General features: G+C 44.0%; 1 protein-coding gene across 7 annotated transcripts in view; it reads right to left on the reverse strand.

Annotated features, from left to right (window-relative positions):
* Positions 1-23009, reverse strand: part of LOC135522882 (aspartyl/asparaginyl beta-hydroxylase-like) — a 56239-nt gene that overhangs the window by 5056 nt on the left and 28174 nt on the right. For 3 of the 7 annotated variants that reach the window (XM_064949537.1, XM_064949541.1, XM_064949538.1), the window contains 15 exons: positions 13179-13247; positions 10261-10290; positions 10130-10171; positions 9169-9210; positions 6905-6937; positions 6789-6821; positions 6599-6634; positions 6413-6466; positions 6140-6307; positions 3213-3254; positions 2459-2544; positions 2259-2345; positions 1910-2060; positions 1517-1653; positions 1193-1291 (listed from right to left, as the gene is read on the reverse strand). In XM_064949537.1, coding sequence (XP_064805609.1) covers positions 1193-1291; positions 1517-1653; positions 1910-2060; positions 2259-2345; positions 2459-2544; positions 3213-3254; positions 6140-6307; positions 6413-6466; positions 6599-6634; positions 6789-6821; positions 6905-6937; positions 9169-9210; positions 10130-10171; positions 10261-10290; positions 13179-13247 — 1109 coding nt within the window. The remainder of the gene's footprint in view (positions 1-1192; positions 1292-1516; positions 1654-1909; positions 2061-2258; positions 2346-2458; positions 2545-3212; positions 3255-6139; positions 6308-6412; positions 6467-6598; positions 6635-6788; positions 6822-6904; positions 6938-9168; positions 9211-10129; positions 10172-10260; positions 10291-13178; positions 13248-23009) is intronic. The other 4 variants (XM_064949542.1, XM_064949539.1, XM_064949543.1 and 1 more) reach the window with 4 other exon arrangements.

Consider the following 23009-nt stretch of genomic DNA (forward strand, 5'->3'; position numbering starts at 1 on the left):
CAGTGCAGAGAGAGGGGGGTTCAGTGCAGAGAGAGGGGGGTTCAGTGCAGAGAGGGGGGTTCAGTGCAGAGAGGGGGGTTCAGTGCAGAGAGGGGGGTTCAGTGCAGAGAGAGGGGGGGGTTCAGTGCAGTGCAGAGAGGGGGGTTCAGTGCAGAGAGAGGGGGGTTCAGTGCAGAGAGGGGGGGGTTCAGTGCAGGGGGGGGTTCAGTGCAGAGAGAGGGGGGTTCAGTGTTCAGTGCAGAGAGAGGGGGGGTTCAGTGCAGAGAGGGGGGTTCAGTGCAGAGAGAGGGGGGTTCAGTGCAGAGAGAGGGGGGGTTCAGTGAGAGAGGGGGGTTCAGTGCAGAGGGGGGTTCAGTGCAGAGAGAGGGGGGTTCAGTGCAGAGAGGGGGGTTCAGTGCAGAGAGGGGGGTTCAGTGCAGAGAGTTCAGTGCAGGAGGGGGGTTCAGTGCAGAGAGAGGGGGGTTCAGTGCAGAGAGAGGGGGTTCAGTGCAGAGAGAGGGGGGTTCAGTGCAGGGGGTTCAGTGCAGAGAGAGGGGGTTCAGTGCAGAGAGAGGGGGGTTCAGTGCAGAGAGAGGGGGGTTCAGTGCAGAGAGAGGGGGTTCAGTGCAGAGAGGGGGGTTCAGTGGAGGGGGTTCAGTGCAGAGAGAGGGGGGTTCAGTGCAGAGAGAGGGGGGTTCAGTGCAGAGAGAGGGGGGTTCAGTGAGAGGGGGGTTCAGTGCAGAGAGAGGGGGGTTCAGTGCAGAGAGGGGGTTCAGTGCAGAGAGAGGGGGGTTCAGTGCAGAGAGAGGGGGTTCAGTGCAGAGAGAGGGGGGTTCAGTGCAGAGAGAGAGGGGGGTTCAGTGCAGAGAGAGTGGGGGTTCAGTGCAGAGAGGGGGGTTCAGTGCAGAGAGGGGGTTCAGTGCAGAGGGGGGTTCAGTGCAGAGGGGGTTCAGTGCAGGGAGGGGGGTTCAGGGGGGTTCAGTCAGTGCAGAGGGGGGTTGAGGGGGGTTCAGTGCAGAGAGGGGGTTCAGTGCAGGAGGGGGGTTCAGTGCAGAGAGGGGGGTTCAGAGGGGGGTTCAGTGCAGAGAGAGGGGGGGTTCAGTGCAGAGAGAGGGGGGGTTCAGTGCAGAGAGAGGGGGTTCAGAATCAGAAGAGTGGTTTGAATCTGTGTGATCATGATTCATGTATTATTTATAAAACACACAGTACTTACCCTGAGGAATGGGATGCTCTCTGCTATCTTGTTTTCTGATTTGAGGATGAAGCCGTAATGGACTTTAGCAAAGCCGTCACTTGGTGCAGTGGCCAACACCTTACCGGGGAAACATAATTCAAAATCAATTGTTAATCAAGCAATAACACTCATTGAAGCTTCCCTACTGAAAGTGGCCACATTTCATTTATTTGTAATCTTGCAAATTACGATCACATTTCAATTGTGGTTTGCTGAAGCACAGACATGGGTGAAAAAGTGCAACACAATAGCAATCCATTTTCTACACATTGTTTCACCAATATGGTGACGACTTTGGCTCACCTCCTCGTAGACCCTCTTGGCACTGTTGTTGTCTCCAATGAGCAGGTGGGCCACGCCCAGATCGTTCTTCAGGGCCATGTCCTCAGGGAAGATCTGTACCAGTTTCTCCAACGTGGCCAAGGCACCCCTCATACGACCTACACCAGAGGTAGAGAGGGGTCACCCTATGTACAACCAGACTCCCCAGAAATCTCAGTTATAAAAAAGATATAATCAATTAAATCTACATGAGAAAGACAACCACTACAACCCCTTTTCTATTCATCAGAGTCCAAATTGGTATTCAAACTAAGTGCACAGGAGAAATGGACAATATAATATCTTCTCTCCCTTCAAAAATATGTGTTTGTGTGCGCGCGCGGTCACTCCAGCATGCTGGGACCTGTGTATTACCTAGGAACTGCTGACGTTCTGCCCTTTTCTTCAGTGTGGCCTTGATGAGGTCAGGTGTGGCGTTGGGCAGCTCTGACGCCTCCTTGTATGTGCCGATGGCCTTCTGCAGCATGTCGTTGCTGAGCATCTTCTCTGCCAGGCCATCCTCAGCCTGAACTCACATAGCACACACAATGAGCTCTATAACATTTCAGGTATTTTCCCTATTTGTACATGGGTGCAATTTGTTTATGCTCATAGTATACAGTAGTTAAGTGTTTTGTTAAAGTGTAAAACACTAAGTGTTAAACAGTTACAAATTGTTTGACCAGTTCAAAATAAAGCAGGAAAATTGAGACGTCGTTCTCACCAGGGCTTTCCCATAGCGACATCTGGGACTCTGAGGATACTGCAGCACTAGAGTTTCAAAAGCCCGGACAGCCTCTTCCACTTTCCCCTGGGTGGTGAAACAAGACAACAGATCAGCATGGATTCAGCCATTTACTTTCAAGATAACATGTTCATTAAAAACCTTTGCACAGGCTTATAAAGAGGACAACACCAGACTACCTTTTTACGTAACTTCTCAGCAGCGTCAATCTCCGTCTTGATCGTTTTCTCAAATTTATTCAGGAGTTTGGGCTTCTTCTTTTTGGCTGAAATGAAGAACAGAACCTCACTGAGGGGTTGGTTGGATCATTCCAACCAACCATTCCAACCAGGGGCGGCAGGTAGCCTAGTGGTTAGAGCGTTGGCCAGTAACCGAAAGGTTGCTACATCGAATCCCCGAGCTGACAAGGTAAAAATCTCTTGTTCTGCCCCTGATCAAGGTAGTTAACCCGCCATCATTGTAAATAAGAATTTGTTCTTAACTGCCTTGCCTAGTTAAATAAAGGTTAAACAAAACAAATCAAAGTGTGTGTGGCTGCAACCTCAGCATGTGACTATTGTATGCAGATTCTCAGTGAAAATGGCAGCGCACACTGTAATCATGGTTATTTTCTACTCTGAAGTCACTTCCAGATGCATCACTCATTGTGACTCATTTCAAGGACATCAGTATTCACAATTAAACGACTGACACAGCGTAATGTAACTACAGTACGGATGTGAACGACCCTCCTGCAGAGCTTTGGCGTGTGCACGATTTTGCTACTTAAACACCCGATTCAATAAATCAAGGGCCCCGAGGAGGAGAATAAGTAGGTGTGTCAGTAGCGGTGGAACAAAACCCTAGCTCTCCAGGAGGGTCGACAACCCATTGCTATCTTGCTTCTGTAAAGATCATGTCCGCCATAAAAATATAGATAAAATAAGCAATTACCTTTTTCTTTAAGCTTATCCTTGGGCTGGTCCTCAGCATTTTCTGAAAGATATACAAAGGGAAGAAAATGACAGGTAGACAAATTAATGCTAGCAACATACTGTGGCAGCACAAATAACACATATTGAATAAAGATTTTCAGATCCATGTAACTAAAGCATGGTCTAAAAAACATTACAAGATTTTCAATAGTTCTTATAAAGAAAGACACATTTAAGCCCCAAGAACAGATCTGGTTTAAAAAGCATAATGATTTTCTTGGAAAAAAACAAAGGTTTATATCAAGGATTATATTGAGAATAAACTGGTGTCCACCAACACAGTAAACAATAACGGCAACAGCAGCAAACCAATGATTTATACATAGTATACACTAGATGACTGTGCTGAAGCCTCCATCTTGGCACTCCCCTACCATTAAATGCATTTATTAATGTCTACATTGGTTTTTGCCATGTTTATTTTATTACAGACACCCTACTTTTAAATTATACTATGTGAGCTAAACATAAAAATTATATATGTAAATAATAAAACATTTTCCTCAAAGTATATTTTTTGAAAGTTCTAATATTACGGTACCCACTTCAACCAAAACAAAAAAAATACATGTCATTTTGTCATTGAAACATTTAATAGAAATACTGTAGAATCCATTAATTCTCAAGGTCATTCTTGTTTGTTCTGGGGAGGGCCAATATGGCCGACCGGTGGCTTCAAAGTCTCTCACTGACCAATACATAGCATTACAAACACTCTGCAATAATAGACACGACATTGTAGAGGTCTGTTTTTTCATGACATTGGATACAGGCCATAGGCCAGGGATCTGGGGGGCTTTTTAAAGTGCACTCCACACTTCCATCTTCAGACCAGTGGGTTTTTTCCCTACTGCTGTGTAGGCAGGGTTCCTCACACCACAACATTGTCCTTGCAGTTAATGACCACAAGAGGGTACTGACGGGCCGGTTTATCAGTCAAGGCTTATTTAAGAGGAACTGTGTGACTTTGATACCTAGTCATGTAGTGATACAGTTCTGAGTTTGAGTTTGAGTTTATTTTTACAGGGACAGTGCACATTGATCAACGTTTCAGTAAAAGTGCCGGTTTTAGCCAGCCTGCTAATTTTCAACCGCAGTCCCTGGGCAGGTTATTAAAAACAATTACAATATAGACAATAGCAACATAGAACAAGCAAGACATAGCAAAATAGGACAAGCAAGACATATCATACAGACAGAGCAACATAGGACAAGCAAGACGTAGCATACAGACAGAGCAACATAGAACAAAAAGCAGCAAGACAAAATTCATAAAAGCAACAAAGTTTTTCCACACCTCACAAGCTACAGACAACAGACAACAGACAACATGGAAAGTGGCAACACACAGCTAGGGACCATGTTCACAAATCTGATTGACCTTTAGCCATGTCTTCAAGCATTTTGTGAAAGTGTGATATGTGGTGCAGTTGTGTGTCTGATGGCAGTGTATTCCAGACATGGGAAGCTCTCACAGAGAATGCAGATTTACTAAAGGTGCTTTTCCTTAGGGGAACTATACAGTCAACTCTCATGGCAGACCTTGTGGATCTGCTGCCATATGTCTGGGTTTTCTGTTTAACAAAAATATTGAGTGGAGGGGGAGCCAGGCCATTAAGGATCTTGAATACAAGACATGCGTCGGTGTATTGCACAAGATTTTCCCAACTCAAGAGCTCATGCTTTCTAAGGATGTGACAATGATGATGGCTATTGGGCTTCCTATCAAGCACTTTGAGAGCCTGTTTGTAGACAGACTGAATAGGTTTTAATGTTGTACAGCAAGCTTGGGCCCAACTAGTCAAGCAGTATGTTAAGTGGGGGAGTATCATAGAGTTGAAGTACAGTTTTGCTACCTCTGTAGTCAAACAATTTCGTATAAATCGGAAATTAGCTAGGTTGAATTTAGTTATTTGAATGACCTTTTTCACATGCTTTTTAAGAGAGGTTGGAATCAAGTATGATGCCACGGTACTTAAAATCGGATACCACCTGGAGCTTCTCCCCTGACACATAGACATCTGGCTCAGTAGCATCTGTTGCCCTCTTTGTGAAGAACATGCAAACAGTTTTTTTCACATTGAGATGCAAACACGAGTCACTGAGCCACTTTGTAACCTGGACCATTACAGTAGTGAGTTCTTGTGCAGCTTGTTGTTTGCTCTTTGCATGCACATATATCACTTTCATCCATCTCAAGGCATCAGGGGAAAAGTTGAACTTGGACAATTTTGTGATGAGAATCTCATGGTTAACAGTATCAAAAACCTTCCTTAGGTCCAGAAACACAGCCCCAACAGCACCCCCTTTGCCCATCTTAGACTTCACATTTTCCAGAAGAAAGCAGTTGGCCGTTTCTGTGGAGTGTTTCGCTCTGAAGCCAAACTGCATGGAGTGTAATGTGAAAGGGCTGTTGTTGAGGTGGGCAATCAGTTGTTCTGCTACACACTTTTCAACAACCTTTGACACCACAGGTAGTATACTAAATGGGCCTGTAGTTACTCAAGTCAGCAGTTACTCACGTCTATTGAACATCTTACAGCCAACTCATTAAATGTCAACAAGTGACATTTTTAAAATGTGTTTTTCCTTCAGGGGGTGCTGCAGCAGCTATGGGAACCACCCCAAAAAAACATCCGGCACAAATGTTTACTGAGAATAAAGCGTGAACGTGTGTGTTGTTGTTGTGCCGACGTTCTGAATCTCCCTATCGTGTTTTGTCCTCTACCACCACTAGTTCCTCAGCTACAATCCACACGTACTGGTGAGCAGGTACACTGGACTTACAGTAAGAAATCAACACTATTCACAGGAGATCTAAGTGACAATGTTCCTTTAAAAAGCAAAGGTTTGAGACTATGGTATAACACGTGTTATCCTCCTCACCTTTCAGTTTTGGAACAAATTCAGCTTCCAGTTCCGGAACAGATTCCACCTCTGGTTCCACGTCAGCCTCCGGTTCCGGAACAGATTCCACCTCTGGTTCCACCTCTGGTTCCACGTCAGCCTCCGGTTCTGGGACTGATTCAGCCTCTGCATTGTATCGCACTTGTACTAAAGATTAGATTTCAGTGCCATATGTAAGATTGGGGACTTATCTAAGATATTCCATTGGTGTGTGGTGTGTGTGAGACAGAGTGTGTGTGTGCGTGCATGCACCTGTTTCCTTTGTCTCCGGGGAGCCTGGTTGGTTGTTGTATTGCTTTGATTCTTCTGCAAGACAAGCAAATAAAACACGTCATAAATACACTAAGTAGACACAGACCATTCACAACGTCTAATAAACACACCATCACCAATGGTCATATTGAAACGTAAAAATGTAGAATCAGTACTGTAGCTTACCTAGTGTCTGCTGTGGCTGTGCCTTCTCAACCAATTCTGAAAATATACATCCACTGTTTATTTAGTGCAAAAATGTCTGCTTGGTATTCAGTGCAAGGTTACAGTTAAGACCAGTTAACCAAGGAGAAGGCAAGGAAGGAGAGTAGAAGAGTATTTGGCCAATGAATAATCAAAACATTCTGAATCTCACCTCCTTTCGTGTCAATGGCATTGTTTTCATCCTCTAAAAAATAAATGCAAAACAGACTCATGTAAGTATGAATGAGTTAAAGACACATGGTAAAACAAAATTGAAGACATACTAACCATAAGGATGTGTTGCTTCATCTCTACTATCATCTAAGGAGAGACAGGACAGAACATTTAAAAATGTTAACTATCATGTTAAAACACAGAGCAGCTTATAAAGGGTACAGGTATGATAAGTAGTAGGGATGTAACGACTCTGGATTCAAAATGTTTAAAGATGCAATCGTATCGGTCCACTGATCCCAAACCGATCCAAATGTAGCAGTCAGAAAATCGACTCAAAAGTTAAAATGTTTTGCTTCTAATACTTTCCGCCTACCTTCTGAAAATGAGTCATCTTTTGTGACAACTGGTGCATCCTCTCCTTCAGTGTGGAACTAAGCATGTAACTGTGTTGTGTCATTGATCTACATGTCATTTTGCATGCTGAACAGCCCGAGGCCAGGGTTCCACAACTGGCGGACCGTGGTTTTCTTTGGCCCCCCAAAGTTCTGAGCAAAAAATAATCATAAATATATACAGTACCAGACAGAAGTGGACACACCTACTCATTGCAGTGTTTTTCTTTTTATTATTTTCTACATTGTAGAATAATAGTGGAGACATCAAAATTATTAAATAACACATTTGGAAACATGTAGTAACCAAAAAAAAAAAAGTGTTAAACTCAAAATATATTTCATATTTGAGATTCTTCAAGTTGGTTGAGAGAATGCCAAGAGTGTGGAAAGCTGTCATCGAGACAAAGGTTGTCGACTTTGAAGAATCTCAAATATAAAACACTTTGATTTGTTTAACACTTTTTTTTGGTTACTACATGATTCCAAAAGTCTACACCCTTTGCCTCGATGACAGCTTTCCACACTCTTGGCATTCTCTCAACCAGCTTCATGAAGTAGTCGTTTCAATTAAGTTGTGCCTTGTTAAAAGTTAATTTGTGAAATTTCTTTCCTTCTTAATGCATTTCAGCCAGTTGTATTGTGACATGGTAGTGGTGGTATACAGAAGATGGCCCTATTTGGTAAAAGACCAAGTCCATATTATGGCAAGAACAGCTCAAATAAGCAAAGAGAAACGACAGTTCATCATTACTTTAAGACATAAAGGTCAGTCGATACGGAAAATGTCAAGAACTTTGAACGTTTCTTCAAGTGCAGTCACAATAACCATCAAGATCTAAGATGAAAGTGGCTCTCAAGAGGACAGCCACAGGAAAGGAAAACCCAGAGGTACCTCTGCTGCAGAGGATAAGTTCATTAGAGAGTTAACAGCCTCAGAAAACGCAGCCCAAATAAATGCTTCACGAAGTAACAGACATCTCAACATCAACTGTTCAGAGAAAACTGCATGTGAGTCAAGAAATACAAGCAATGGACATTAGACCGGTGGAAAATGATTCTTTGTCCAAATGTGATATTTTTGATTCCAACTGCTGTGTCTTTGTGAGACGCAGAGTAGGTGACTGGATGATCTCTGCATGTGTGGTTCAGACCGTGAAGCATGGAGGAGATGGTATGATGGTGCTTTGCTGGGAACACTATCGCGATTTATTTTGAATTCAAGGCACACTTAACCAGCATGGCTACCACAGCATTCTGCAGCAATACGCCATCCCATCTGCTTTGCGCTTAGTGGGACTATAATTTATTTTTCAAAAGGACAATGACCCAAAATATACCTCCAGGCTGAGTATGGGCTATTTGACCAAGGAGTGCTGCATCTGATGACCTAATTTGAATCTCAAATATATTATGATTTGCTTAACAGTTTTTTGGTTACGACATGATTTCATATGTGTTATTTCATAGTTGATGTCTTTACTATTATTCTACACTGTAGAAAATAGTAAAACTAAAGAAAAAACCCTTGAATGAGTAGGTATGTCCAAACTTTTGACTGGTACTGCATCTAATAATCTTAAAAACGGGAGAGATGCATCTCTAATGAATATATCTATATTTTTTACATTTATTGAACCTTTATATAACTAGGAAAGTTAATAATACATTCTTATTTAGGCCTACCCAAGCCAAACTTGGATGACGCTGGGCCAATTGTGCGCCGCCCTACGGGACTGCTAATCTCGGCCGGATGTGATACAGCCTGCATTCGAACCAGGAACTGTAGTGACGCCTCTTGCACTGAGATGGTGACTTAGACCGCTGCGCCACTCGGTTACAGTACGAGTATGTAAAAGAGCCTATTTTGCGATTTATATGTTTACATGTTGTGCAAGCCATTGCAAGCCATTGCATTGCTATGACATAGCATGTGACTTATAATTGTTGTCACATTTCATTAAGAGGAGATTTAAAACATACCTGGGATAAAATCATCTGATATCGGAGGGAGAGGGACAGCAGCTGAAATGACATTGACATGAAGCTTGAGGAAGAGAGAATAAATACTGAAAATTGGAAGGCAGTCACACCATACTGTACAGCAGAAGCTTTTTAACTAGGTTTAAACTGAGTTTGATGGCATTTCAAACTAAGCCGGTTTGCAGTTATGTGCTTTAGCCTATTGCGGTTGTGGCCATTGACAGGTACAGAATGCTTTTATTGGCAGGTAGTGGGCCAATCCAGGGCTTCCCCATTATTACTTTTCCCAGGCGGGTCGTATCAGTTTGTACAGTTGCCAGAAACGCTCCTGCTAACTTTTCGGGTGGTTCTCAAGGCCCCCAAAGCAACATCCAGGGCCTAGTTAAGAAACATTTTCTATGGGAATAGGAGAGGAAGCACTGGGCCAAGCAGGTTACTGGTCCTGCCATTGCTTTGACCTCTCCAGCCCTTTCAGAAGGATGAGCAATCACAGTAGGGTTAAAAGGTATAGTATTAAATGAATGGAGCCGAGCAATTGCCTCATCTTTCCAAAGGTATTATCATAACCTGTGAGGCAGCGCCAATCTCAATACAAAAAATAAATCAATGTTAAGATAAGATCTCGGAATCTGAATAGCAGCTTTTTATTGAATTCCAAATCAGGATGATAAGAACGAGTTACACTAAATAATGAATAAAGAGGCTGGTGCCGAATAAGTATCCATCCAAAACGGACAAGGGTTCTTCTATGGGTTCATACTTAGAGGGCTTGCAGGCAGCCAGAGTTGAAATTCGTCTAATTTTTTACTGATCAACGGATGTGTAATGTCTTCTTCGGGCATTTGATCCGTCTCTGTGTGGCCGGCACCAACGATGCTACATGACTGAGGTGAGTGGAGAGAAAAGCACTACAAGCTCTTGACTACCTCTAGCATTCACTATTAGTCTGAGTCACACAAACCTTGGATTTCAGATTCCACATCCGTGTTCTGAGATCCATCAACTGTTATGAGTAACGACATTAAAAAGGTCAGTGGATAGGCTAGTGAATGTTACAGTCTGATGGTTAAGACAGAAAGAGAGGATATATACCATCATCATCATCAGGAGGGGGGACAGCATCTGGAAGGAACAGACAGGACATGTATTGCTATGGCAAATGGACAGACACCAATTGTATTCTGTGATTCCATTATTCTGCAATGAAGCACAGCAACAGAGTGAGTGGAATGTATTTTCCTCAAGAGTCACAGACTGCCATGTTGATGGGACTATGCTTAGCTACACATGGAGGAAATGGAACTGCAGTTGATATAAGCCATGATGACAGTATGTAGCAGGTGATAATGATGTTTACATTCGTACCCTGGTGGGATTGGGACAGACCATGTTTTATCAAGATGGGTAATTCACCTTCCTCTACCTGGACAGCAGCCTCAGAGAGAGCCTCAAATGAGCCTGCTTTAACCTCCAGTTTCCCTTCAAAAGATTCCTCAGAGGTAGCTTCCGATTTGACCAGAGCTCCCTCAGCATTCGGACTCCTCCCTTCAAGGGCCTGCAGACCCTGTGACGGGGTCGGTGGATGCTGCTCTTCTTCCTCAGTCCTTTCTGTTGTCTGGACAACTTCCTTAACAATGGGCTCGGCTCAAAAGTTGAATTTTACAATCCAAGGACATTCGTTTAGGGCAGGGACTCTATCCTTATGAAGACATGTTTGTCAAAACGCATCTGTCGTAAGTGGGAGTTTTACCCTCTCTTCGAGATACAAACCACAGCGTACATTGATTTTTGTCCTTCATTTTTAGACAAGTTGACAGTAGTGCATGTCCAGGTAGTGTAGCACGACTCCATCATTTGTCGTTGTAGCTGTATGGGGTTCTGCTGGCCGGAATTCATGCATACGTTTTTTCATTCAAATACCTCCCCTTTGTGACAGTCGCTGACCAAATACCAAAGTCATGCTAGAGAATGTGTACCGGTTGTGGGTCGTTCCACAGGTCCTACAGTGCAAACTCTGCCCATCACATTGAATGAGGAATTCCAACACACCTATACTAGGTGGTGTTTTAAGAGGTTTATCTGTGTAACGAAACATTGTAGAATAATAGCGAAGACATCAAAACTATGAAATAATACACATGGAATCATGTAGTAAACAGAAAAAGTGTTAAAGAAATCCAAATATCTTTTATATTTGAGACTCTTTAAAGTAGCCACCCGTTGCCTTGATGACAGCTTTGCACACCCGTGGCATTCTCTCAACCAGCTTCACGAGGTAATCACCTGCAATTCACCTCAATTAACAGGTGTGCCTTGTTAAAATGTTACTTTGTGGAATTTCTTTGCTTCTTAATTCATTTGAGCCAATCAGTTGTATCGTGACAAGGTAAGGGTGGTATACAAAAGATAACCCTATTTGGTAAAAGACCAAGTCCATATTATGGCAAGAACAGCTCAAATAATCAAATGTAATTAGTCACATGCGCCGAATACAACAGGTTTAGACCTTACAGTGAAATGCTTACTTACGAGCCCCTAGCCAACAATGCAAAAAAAAAATACAGATAAGAAAAATAAATAAAAGTAACAAGTAATTAAAGCGCAGCAGTAAAATAACAATAGCAAGACACAACAGTCCATCATTACTTTAAGACATGGTCAGTCAATCCAGAAACATTTCTTGAACTTTGAAAGTGCAGTCGCAAAAACCATCAAGCGCTATGATGAAACTGGCTCTAATGAGGACCGCCACAGGAAAGGAAGATCCAGAGTTACCTCTGCTGCAGAAATTGCAGTCCAAATAAATGCTTCACAGAGTTCATGTAACAGACATCTCAACAACTGTTCAGAGACTGCGTGAAATCAGGCATTCATGGTCAAATTGCTGCAAAGAAACCACTACTAAAGTACAACAATAAGAAGAGCCAAGAAACATGACCAATGGACATTAGACCAGTAGAAATCTATCATTTGGTCTGATGAGTCCAAATTTGAGATTTTTGGTTCCAACCGCCTTGTTTTTGTGAGAAGCAGAGTAGGTGAACAGATGATCTCCTCATGAGTAGTTCTCACTGTGAAGCATGGAGGAGGAGGTGTGATGGTATGGGTGTGCTTTGCTGGTGACACTGTTTGTGATTTATTTAGAATTCAAGGCACACTTAACCAGCATGGCTACCACAGGATTCTGCAGCGATGCTCCATCCCATCTGGTTTGCACTTAGTGGGATTATCATTTGCTTTTCAACAGGACAATGACCCAACACACCTCCAGGCTGTGTAAGGGCTATTTGACCAAGGAGAGTGATGGAGTGCTGCATCAGATGACTTGGCCTCCACAATCACCCGCAGCCAACAAGTGCTCCACATGTGGGAACTTCTTAAAAAGACTGTTGGAAAGTAATTCTCAACCAGGTGTACCTGGTTGAGAGAATGCCAAGAGTGTGCAAAGCTGTCATCAAGACAAAGGGTGGCTACTTTGAAGAATCAAATACATTTTTGTTGTTGTTGTTTAATACCTTTTTGGTTACTACATGATTCCATGTGTGTTATTTCATAGTTTTGATGTCTTTACTATTATTCTACAATGTAAAAATAAAGGAAACCCCTTCAATGAGTAGGTGTCCCCAAACACGTGACTGGTACTGTAGCCGTAGGACAGGACAAATACATTTTCTGTTAACAAATAAGCCCAGAGGGCTTCAGTTGAGTGAGAGTTACACCCACTCTAACCTGTCCTCCAACAAAATAAATGTAAAAAAAAAATCTGGTGAGGATATGTACACAGGCATCTTTGACATCACAGTATTTTTTTCAACGTAGTACCACATCCTCATTGTCTCTTGGTCAGGCAAGATGGATCAAATCACATTATGCATCTGTGTTTCGAGGTAAGAAGAGTATGTTTGTGTAAGTAAGATAATACATTCCTTTATGCAATATGAATGGACACTAAGTTTGGCCTTTGCATGGAATCCTTGAAAAAACAATCACTCAAGAAGGTGTGGTCTTACCTGGTTCTTTCACAGCAGATTCCTCCTTGGCTTCCCTCAGCAACACAGACACCGGCCTCTCCTTCAGTCCTGTTAGTTTGGAAATGTTCATGTGGGCATGTGAAACATTAGGTCAAAAAAGAAGAAGCCCTTTCTCACCACCACACAACTCTAGAAACCCAAATCTCAGCTAGTCTATTTGCAACACAGACAAAACAATAACTATTTCACAAGAGTATCAATTTCAACTGTCGGGAATATGATTGATTTAAATCATATTATAATATGTTACAAGAAGTGAGAATAACCAAAGAATTAGGTATTTTGTAGAGCCCACCGATATATTGGCTCATCGATATAAAAAAATAAATATATATATTAAAAATACATTTAAAAAAATCAGCCTTGTACCGATATATCGCTATCAGCCGATAACCACTATTCTATAAATAGGATGACAAAAGGGAATCTCTTGTCTGAGCACTTGCGGTCAATCTCATGACATATCATTATTCTCACAATGTAAGAAATCAATATCTGAAGCATAGTTATTAGACAATTGCTCTTTTGGATGCCAATTTATGAGAATTCAGTGTAGAAAACGTCAATTCTTATTTCCCCGCAGTAAAAAAATATGTTTTGTCCCCCTCCCAAAAAATCTTTATCGGAACCAAAAAAACACATTGATCGGGCTCTGGTCTTTTGAACCATAACGCCAATAAATGAAAGAAAAGTTTCTATAAAGATTAAGGGAAATGAAATGAAAGTCATCATCAACAATGCACAACTGACTTGGGTTTACAGTTTGACGTAACAGTGCCTGATCCAGCAGGTATGAGAACACTTCCATGGGCCATTAGTCACGCAGATGGATATAACATCCTGAACTATCAACCCCCCCCCAACTTGATTGGTTATTTTAAGGGGATCCTTTGACAGTCCTGGCCATGCCCTAAGCAATGTCAACATTGACAGTTTATCAATCACATATCAGGGCTACTGGCAATCTAACTGAAAAGGGCACTACTCCTAATGTAAAGAACAAAATATGTACTACATGCTTGAAGATGAAACAGGTTGGGGATGGGCTACAACATTTTGTATGAAAGTTGCTATAGATAAAAGTAGTTATAGCTATTGAAGGAGCACACACCAATTTGAGAACTGATCTTTAATAAATCAGAGGCTTTACATTGGAGGACACAAGCTTTCCTTATCTGGTATAATTGCATTTTTGGAACAAAAACTAAGTCAGTAATGATACGATTCAACAAATAACTTGAAATTGGTGTTTCAGCAGTACTACCAGCACCTAATAAGATTTATGCTTCACAAAATTAGGAAAAGGCCTACATATAATTATGAAAATACACCAACTGTTTCAAACACAAAGACACAAAAACAAAGATTCTAAAAAAGGTAGCGTTTTTTTCTGTCATCCAATTTCTAAATAATACATTTACAGCAATAAAACACAGTACAGGTAAGATTTACAACTGGCAATAACAGTGCTCTAAAGAGTTGGTAGGTTTTTTCACCCGGAGAGTTTCACGCTCTCACTAAAAAGGCATAATGAAGAATCTACGAAAAAATCTATGTACAGCCTGGTTTCATAAGGCTTTTCACATAATATGGAGAGAGGTGAAAGGTTTTACTGCAGATACATTTCTCTCTCTAAAAGGATCAATCTTATTGTATAAGATATCTTATTATCTTACGCAAAAAAAAAACTACAATAGCTAGCTAACACAATACATATTATTTAACTAGCATATAAGTGGAAAGCGAAAACTGATAGCACACAGTTGACAGTTAACAATTGAGTCTATAGCGCTCGTATTTAAGATAGGTATTTTACAGACATTTCAATTCACTGAGAAACATCTTATACTAACACAAATATCTCTGTTTCGTTTTCAAAATGGAGAAAAAAAAAATTGCTGCAAGCAAATGATACTTCATGTCTCTAGTCTGAAATGGATCTACCTTCATGTCTCTAGTCTGAAATGGATCATACTTCATGTCTCTAGTCTGAAATGGATCTTACTTCATGTCTCTAGTCTGAAATGGATCTACCTTCATGTCTCTAGTCTGAAATGGATCTACCTTCATGTCTCTAGTCTGAAATGGATCTACCTTCATGTCTCTAGTCTGAAATGGATCATACTTCATGTCTCTAGTCTGAAATGGATCTACCTTCATGTCTCTAGTCTGAAATGGATCTACCTTCATGTCTCTAGTCTGAAATGGATCATACTTCATGTCTCTAGTCTGAAATGGATCATACTGTTATGTACTTGAGTGAAGACCCAAAAGCGGTTTTAACAGAAAACAGAGTTCTTTAATGAAAAACAGGAATGGCATAAATCCTCTTCCAACGTAGTCAATGGAACAAAAAGAACGTTAGTATAATGCAGGATGCACCTGCCAGGCAGACTCCGACAGGATAGGACAAGGTGGAAGCAAACGAGACGACAGCTTGCTTCTGGCATCAAAAACACAAACAAGAATCAGACACTGAAAGTAGCAGGAACAGAGAGAGAAATAGAGACCTAATCAGAGGGGGAAGAGAGAACAGGTGGGAAAGAGTGAATGAGCTAGTTAGGGTAGATGTAGAACAGCTGAAGAATGAGAGACAGAGAAGGTAACCTAAAAAGACCAGCAGAGAGAGACAGAGTGAAGAGAAAGGACAGGAACAGACATAACAAGACATGACAGTACCCCCCCACTCACCGAGCGCCTCCTGGCGCACTCGAGGAGGAAACCTGGCGGCAACGGAGGAAATCATCGATCAGCGAACGGTCCAGCACGTCCCGAGAGGGAACCCAACTCCTCTCCTCAGGACCGTACCCCTCCCAATCCACTAGGTACTGATGACCACGGCCCCGAGGGCGCATGTCCAAAATCTTACGAACCCTGTAGATGGGTGCGCCCTCGACAAGGATGGGGGGAGGGACGAGCGGGGGCGCGAAGAACGGGCTTAACACAGGAGACATGGAAGACCGGGTGAACGCGACGAAGATAGCGCTGAGGGAGAAGAAGTCGCACTGCGACAGGATTAATGACCTGAGAAATACGGAACGGACCAATGAACCGCGGGGCCAACTTGCGAGAAGCTGTCTTAAGGGGAAGGTTCTGAGTGGAGAGCCATACTCTCTGACCGCAACAATATCTAGGACTCTTGGTCCTACGCTTATTAGCGGCCCTCACAGTCTGCGCCCTATTACGGCAAAGTGCCGACCTGACCCCTTCCAGGTGCGCTCGCAACGCTGGACAAAAGCCTGAGCGGAGGGGACGCAGGACTCGGCGAGCTGAGATGAGAACAGCGGAGGCTGGTACCCGAGGCTACTCTGAAAAGGAGATAGACCGGTAGCAGACGAGGGAAGCGAGTTGTGGGCGTACTCTGCCCAGGGGAGCTGTTCTGACCAAGACGCAGGGTTACGAAAAGAAAGACTGCGTAAAATGCGACCAACAGTCTGATTGGCCCGTTCGGCTTGACCGTTAGACTGGGGATGAAAGCCGGACGAGAGACTGACGGAAGCCCCAATCAAACGGCAAAACTCCCTCCAAAATTGAGACGTGAACTGCGGGCCTCTGTCGGAAACGACGTCAGACGGAAGGCCATGAATTCGGAAAACATTCTCGATAATGATCTGAGCCGTCTCCTTAGCAGAAGGGAGCTTAGCGAGAGGAATGAAATGAGCCGCCTTAGAGAATCTATCGACAACCGTAAGAATAACTGTCTTCCCCGCTGATGAAGGCAGTCCGGTGATAAAATCTAAAGCGATGTGAGACCACGGTCGAGAGGGAATGGGAAGCGGTCTGAGACGGCCGGCAGGAGGAGAGTTCCCAGATTTAGTCTGCGCGCAGACCGAACAAGCGGCGACAAATCGACGCGCGTCACGTTCCCGAGTGGGCCACCAGAAACGCTGGCGAATGGAAGCGAGCGTACCCCGAACGCCGGGGTGGCCGGCTAACTTGGCAGAGTGGGCCCACTGAAGAACGGCCGGACGAGTAGGAACGGGAACGAACAGAAGGTTCCTAGGACAAGCTCGCGGCGACGGAGTGTGAGCGAGTGCTTGCTTTACCTGCCTCTCAATTCCCAGACAGTCAACCCGACAACACGCCCGTCAGGGAGAATCCCCTCGGGGTCGGTGGAGACCTCAGAAGAACTGAAGAGACGAGATAAAGCATCAGGCTTGGTGTTTTTTGAGCCCGGACGATAAGAAATAACAAACTCGAAACGAGCGAAAAACAGAGCCCAACGAGCCTGACGCGCATTAAGTCGTTTGGCTGAACGGATGTACTCAAGGTTCCTATGGTCAGTCCAAACGACAAAAGGAACGGTCGCCCTCCAACCACTGTCGCCATTCGCCTAGGGCTAAGCGGATGGCGAGCAGTTCGCGATTACCAACATCATAGTTACGTTCTGACGGGGATAAGCGATGAGAGAAAAACGCGCAAGGATGGACCTTGCCGTCAGAGAGAGAGCGCTGAGAAAGAATGGCTCCCACGCCCACCTCTGACGCGTCAACCTCAACAACAAACTGACTAGAGATGTCAGGTGTAACAAGAATAGGTGCGGATGTAAAACGATTCTTAAGAATCTCCCTGGGCGGAAACGGACCACTTAAAGCACGTCTTAACAGAAGTAAGGGCTGTGAGGGGAGCTGCCACCTGACCGAAATTACGGATGAAACGACGATAGAAATTAGCGAAGCCCAGAAAGCGCTGCAGCTCGACGCGTGACTTAGGAACGGGCCAATCAATGACAGCCTGGACCTTAGCGGGATCCATCTTAATGCCCTCAGCGGAAATAACGGAACCGAGAAAGGGACAGAGGCGGCATGAAAAGTGCACTTCTCAGCCTTCACATAAAGACAGTTCTCCAAAAGGCGCTGGAGGACGCTGGGCCGCACGTGCTGAACATGAATCGAGAGAGACGGTGAAAAAAATCAGGATATCGTCCATGTAAACCAAAACAAAAATGTTCAGCATGTCTCTCAGGACGTCGTTAACTAGTGCCTGAAAGACAGCTGGAGCGTTAACGAGGCCGAAAGGAAGAACCCGGTATTCAAAGTGCCCTAACGGAGTGTTAAACGCCGTCTTCCACTCGTCCCCCTCCCTGATGCGCACGAGATGGTAGGCATTACGAAGGTCCAATTTGGTGAAAACCTGGCTCCCTGCAGGATCTCGAAGGCTGAAGACATAAGAGGAAGCGGATAACGATTCTTAACTGTTATGTCATTCAGCCCTCGATAATCCACGCATGGGCGCAGGGACCCGTCCTTCTTCTGAACAAAAAAACCCCGCTCCGGCGGGGAGGAGGAGGAGACTATGGTACCGGCGTCGAGCGAAACCGACAAATAATCCTCGAGAGCCTTACGTTCGGGAGCCGACAGAGAGTATAATCTACCCCGGGGGAGTAGTTCCCGGAAGGAGATCAATACTACAGTCATACGACCGGTGTGGAGGGAGAGAAGTGGCCTTGGAACGACTGAACACCGTGCGCAGATCGTGATACTCCTCCGGCACCCCTGTCAAATCGCCAGGCTCCTCCTGTGAAGAAGAGACAGAGGAAACAGGAGGGATAGCAGACATTAAACAGGTCACATGACAAGAAACATTCCAGGATAGGATAGTATTACTAGACCAATTAATAGAAGGGTTATGGCGCACTAGCCAGGGATGACCCAAAACAACAGGTGTAAAAGGTGAACGAAAAATTAAAAAAGAAATGGTTTCGCTATGATTACCAGAGACAGTGAGGGTTAAAGGCAGCGTCTCACGCTGAATCTTGGGGAGAGAACTACCATCTAAAGCGAACAAGGCCGTGGGCTCCCTAACTGTCTGAGAGGAATGTCATGTTCCCGAGCCCAGGTCTCGTCCATAAAACAGCCCTCCGCCCCAGAGTCTATCAAGGCACTGCAGGAAGCAGATGAACCGGGCCAGCGGAGATGGACCGGAAAGGTAGTGCGTGATCCAGAAGGAGAGGCCTGAGTAGTTGCGCTCACCAGTAGCCCTCCTCTTACTGATGAGCTCTGGCTTTTACTGGACATGAGGTGACAAAATGACCAGCGGAGACAGAGGCGATTGGTGATTCTCCGTTCCTTCTCCTTGGCCGAGATGCGGATACCCCCCAGCTGCATAGGCTCAGCATCCGAGCCGGCGGAGGAGGGTGGCCGTGATGCGGCAGGTGGCAGTGATGTGGAGAGGGGAGCAACGGAGAACGCGAGCTCCTTTCCACGAGCTCGGCGACGAAGATCAAACCGTCGCTCTATGCGAATAGCGAGAGCTATTAAGGAGTCCAGACTGGAAGGAACCTCCCGGGAGAGGATCTCATCCTTAACCTCGACGAGGAGACCCTCCAGAAAACGAGCGAGCAAAGCCGGCTCGTTCCAGTCACTAGAGGCAGCGAGAGTGCGAAACTCAATAGAATAATCCGTTATGGATCGATTCCCCTGACATAGGGAAGACAGGGCCCTGGAAGCCTCCTCCCCAAAAACAGAACGGTCAAAAACCCGTATCATCTCCTCCTTAAAGTCCTGATACTGGTTAATACACTCAGCCCTCGCCTCCCAGATTGCCGTGCCCCACTCACGCGCCCGTCCGGTAAGGAGAGAAATGACGTAGGCGATGCGGGCTGCGCTCCTGGAGTAAGTGTTGGGCTGGAGAGAGAACACCACATCACACTGAGTGAGGAATGAGCGGCACTCAGTGGGCTCCCCAGAGTAACACGGCGGGTTGTTGATCCTGGGCTTCGGAGACTCGGAAACCCTGGAAGTGGGCGGTGGATCGAGGTGGAGTTGGTGAACCTGTCTTGTGAGGTCGGAGACTTGGACGGCCAGGGTCTCAACGGCATGTCGAGCAGCAGACAATTCCTCCTCGTGTCTGCCTAGCATCGCTCCCTGGATCTCGACGGCGGAGTGAAAAGGGTCCGGAGCCGCTGGGTCCATTCTTGGTCTGATTCTTCTGTTATGTACTTGAGTGAAGACCCAAAAGCGGTTTTAACAGAAAACAGAGTTCTTTAATGAAAAACAGGAATGGCATAAATCCTCTTCCAACGTAGTCAATGGAACAAAAAGAACGTTAGTATAATGCAGGATGCACCTGCCAGGCAGACTCCGACAGGATAGGACAAGGTGGAAGCAAACGAGACGACAGCTTGCTTCTGGCATCAAAAACACAAACAAGAATCAGACACTGAAAGTAGCAGGAACAGAGAGAGAAATAGAGACCTAATCAGAGGGGGAAGAGAGAACAGGTGGGAAAGAGTGAATGAGCTAGTTAGGAGAGATGTAGAACAGCTGAAGAATGAGAGACAGAGAAGGTAACCTAAAAAGACCAGCAGAGAGAGACAGAGTGAAGAGAAAGGACAGGAACAGACATAACAAGACATGACACATACTTCATGTCTCTAGTCTGAAATGGATCATACTTCATGTCTCTAGTCTGAAATGGATCATACTTCATGTCTCTAGTCTGAAATGGATCATACTTCATGTCTCTAGTCTGAAATGGATATTACTTCATGTCTCTAGTCTGAAATGGATATTACTTCATGTCTCTAGTCTGAAATGTTTTTTTTTTCTGTCATCTTTTGACATTATGACATCACCACTTTTATGTTAGAAAATGGTAGGATGATGTAAATGTTTGTAACAAAGTAAAGAATACACATGTTGCTCTTATATTGCATTGTAACTAGTTTTAATGTAGTGTACGCACTATCAGTGATTTGCAGGGTACAAAAAGTCCACAAATGAAAGAAAGACAGATACCCACACACTAATGAATGCTTGGCCTGAATGTGATTGAGTTCAGCACCATCAATTATATTTGCTCAATTCCAAATCAATTCCTTGCCCCTCCTTAGACACGTGTAGATTTGAAGGGGTGGCATAGGTGTAAGCAATATGGCGGAACACCCATCCAGCCAATCAGAAGAAAAGATGAAGCAAACACTGCATTGCATATACCTTTCTGATCCTTTCAGATACAGTTTCTGCCTCTTCTTTGAATACCTGTTCTTTTTCAACTCTGTCCTTCCCTGCCTTCTCCGGGGTTTACTATTCCATCTTGACCTTGGTTTGACTAGGCGCTCATTCTCTAACCACTCTTGATCTTTAGCAGCCATCTCTTTGGCTTGTTGCTCCTTCACTGGCCTCTCTGACTACCATCTCATATTCAGATTGTTCTTTGGCTACCCATTCTCTCTCCATCCTCACCTTTTCCTTGGTGGCCCGTTCCATCTCAATCCTCTCCTTTTCTGCTCCATCTTTCTCTATTCTTTCCAGCTCTGCCTTCTCCTTTGCTATACTCTCTGCCTTTTTCTTCTCCAATTTCTCCTTATGTGCCTTCTCAGCTTCCCTTGGTTTTTCCAGCCTCTTTTTCTACTCTCTCCTTCTCCTCTGCTTCCCCAAGCCTAACTTTCTCTGCTTGCTCATGTGCTCTCCTTTCATGTGGTCTCCTTTCCTCTTTTTCCTTCTAAAATTGAGCCTCTAGCATTTCCTGGGCTTTTTGTGCCGCCTCCAGCCTCCTAAGCTCCAGAGCATTGACAAATTGTCTCTCGTCCTCTACTTTGATTTGGTCAGGATACTCCTCACTTCAGCCAGAGCCATTGCGGCAATTTTTTTGGCTTCAATCTTCTCCTGGATCATCCTCAACTGTTCCCTTAATGCAGCTTTTAATTTCCTTCCAAGTTCAATAGTTGGGTGCTCTGGGGGTTGGAAACTTGTTTTAAAGGGCAGTATGTTAACACCCCTTCAATTTTCCACTACCAATGGCACATGCTAGGAGGTTTTATTGTGTTTTGTTTAGGGCTGTCAAACGACAAAACTAAAAAAATTAAGTTCATTGCAGGATTTGTTGGAATTTGTTTGGATGGACCTGGAGAAATGTAAGCACCCTCAAATTCATAGACAGAGCTATGAATGCAAGGACTGACCATCCATGATATTAAAAGCTGATATTAAAACAGGGAAAGTAAAACAATACCTGGAGTGCATCTTTAAAGCTAGAATCCTTAGTTGAAACAATAAATTTTGGACTGTATCACAATTCCAGTGGGTCAGAAGTTTACATACACTAAGGTGACTGTGCCTTTAAACAGCTTGAAAAATTCCAGAAAATGATGTCATGGCTTTAGAAGCTTCTGACAGGCTAATTGGCATACTTTGAATCAATTGGAAGTGTACCTGTGGATGTAATTCAAGGCCTACCTTCAAACTCAGTGCCTCTTTGCTTGACATCATGGGAAAATCGAAAGAAATCAGCCTCCACAAGTCTTGTTCATCCTTGGGAGCAATTTCCAAACGCCTGAAAGGTACCACATTCATCTATACAAACAATAGTACGCAAGTATAAAGACCATGGGACCAAGCAGCCATCATACCCCTCAGGAAGGAGACGTTTGTTTTTAGTCCTTCCTCTATTTCTGATGTCCATCCAGTTTGATTTCTATCTGTAACTATGCCATTTCACAACATTTCTGAACCTATATACATTTTACAAACCCCATCTTGTAATTAGTCCCACCCTTCAGCTCCATTCAACCCCTCAGCTATCTGTTAACACCATCCATTTGCCATATATTTTTCAACTGTGCTGCTTCACAAAATGTCTGAACCTTTCTATTCTCATAGCTTCTACAGATTTTAAATTAAAGATAAATCATTATTTTTAATTGATTGACTATGACTTTTCAAATCACCCAGTACTGCCATCTGCAGCGTTAGTTCTAGGTAAATGTTGCAATTCTTCAGCCATTCCTGGACCTGTGACCAAAAATGAGCTACATATGGACAATACCAAAATAAATCTAATGACTCTGCCTCCTCACAGCAGAATCTG

Source organism: Oncorhynchus masou, chromosome 30 (genome assembly GCF_036934945.1).
Source record: "Oncorhynchus masou masou isolate Uvic2021 chromosome 30, UVic_Omas_1.1, whole genome shotgun sequence".
Taxonomy (NCBI): Eukaryota; Metazoa; Chordata; class Actinopteri; order Salmoniformes; family Salmonidae; genus Oncorhynchus; species Oncorhynchus masou.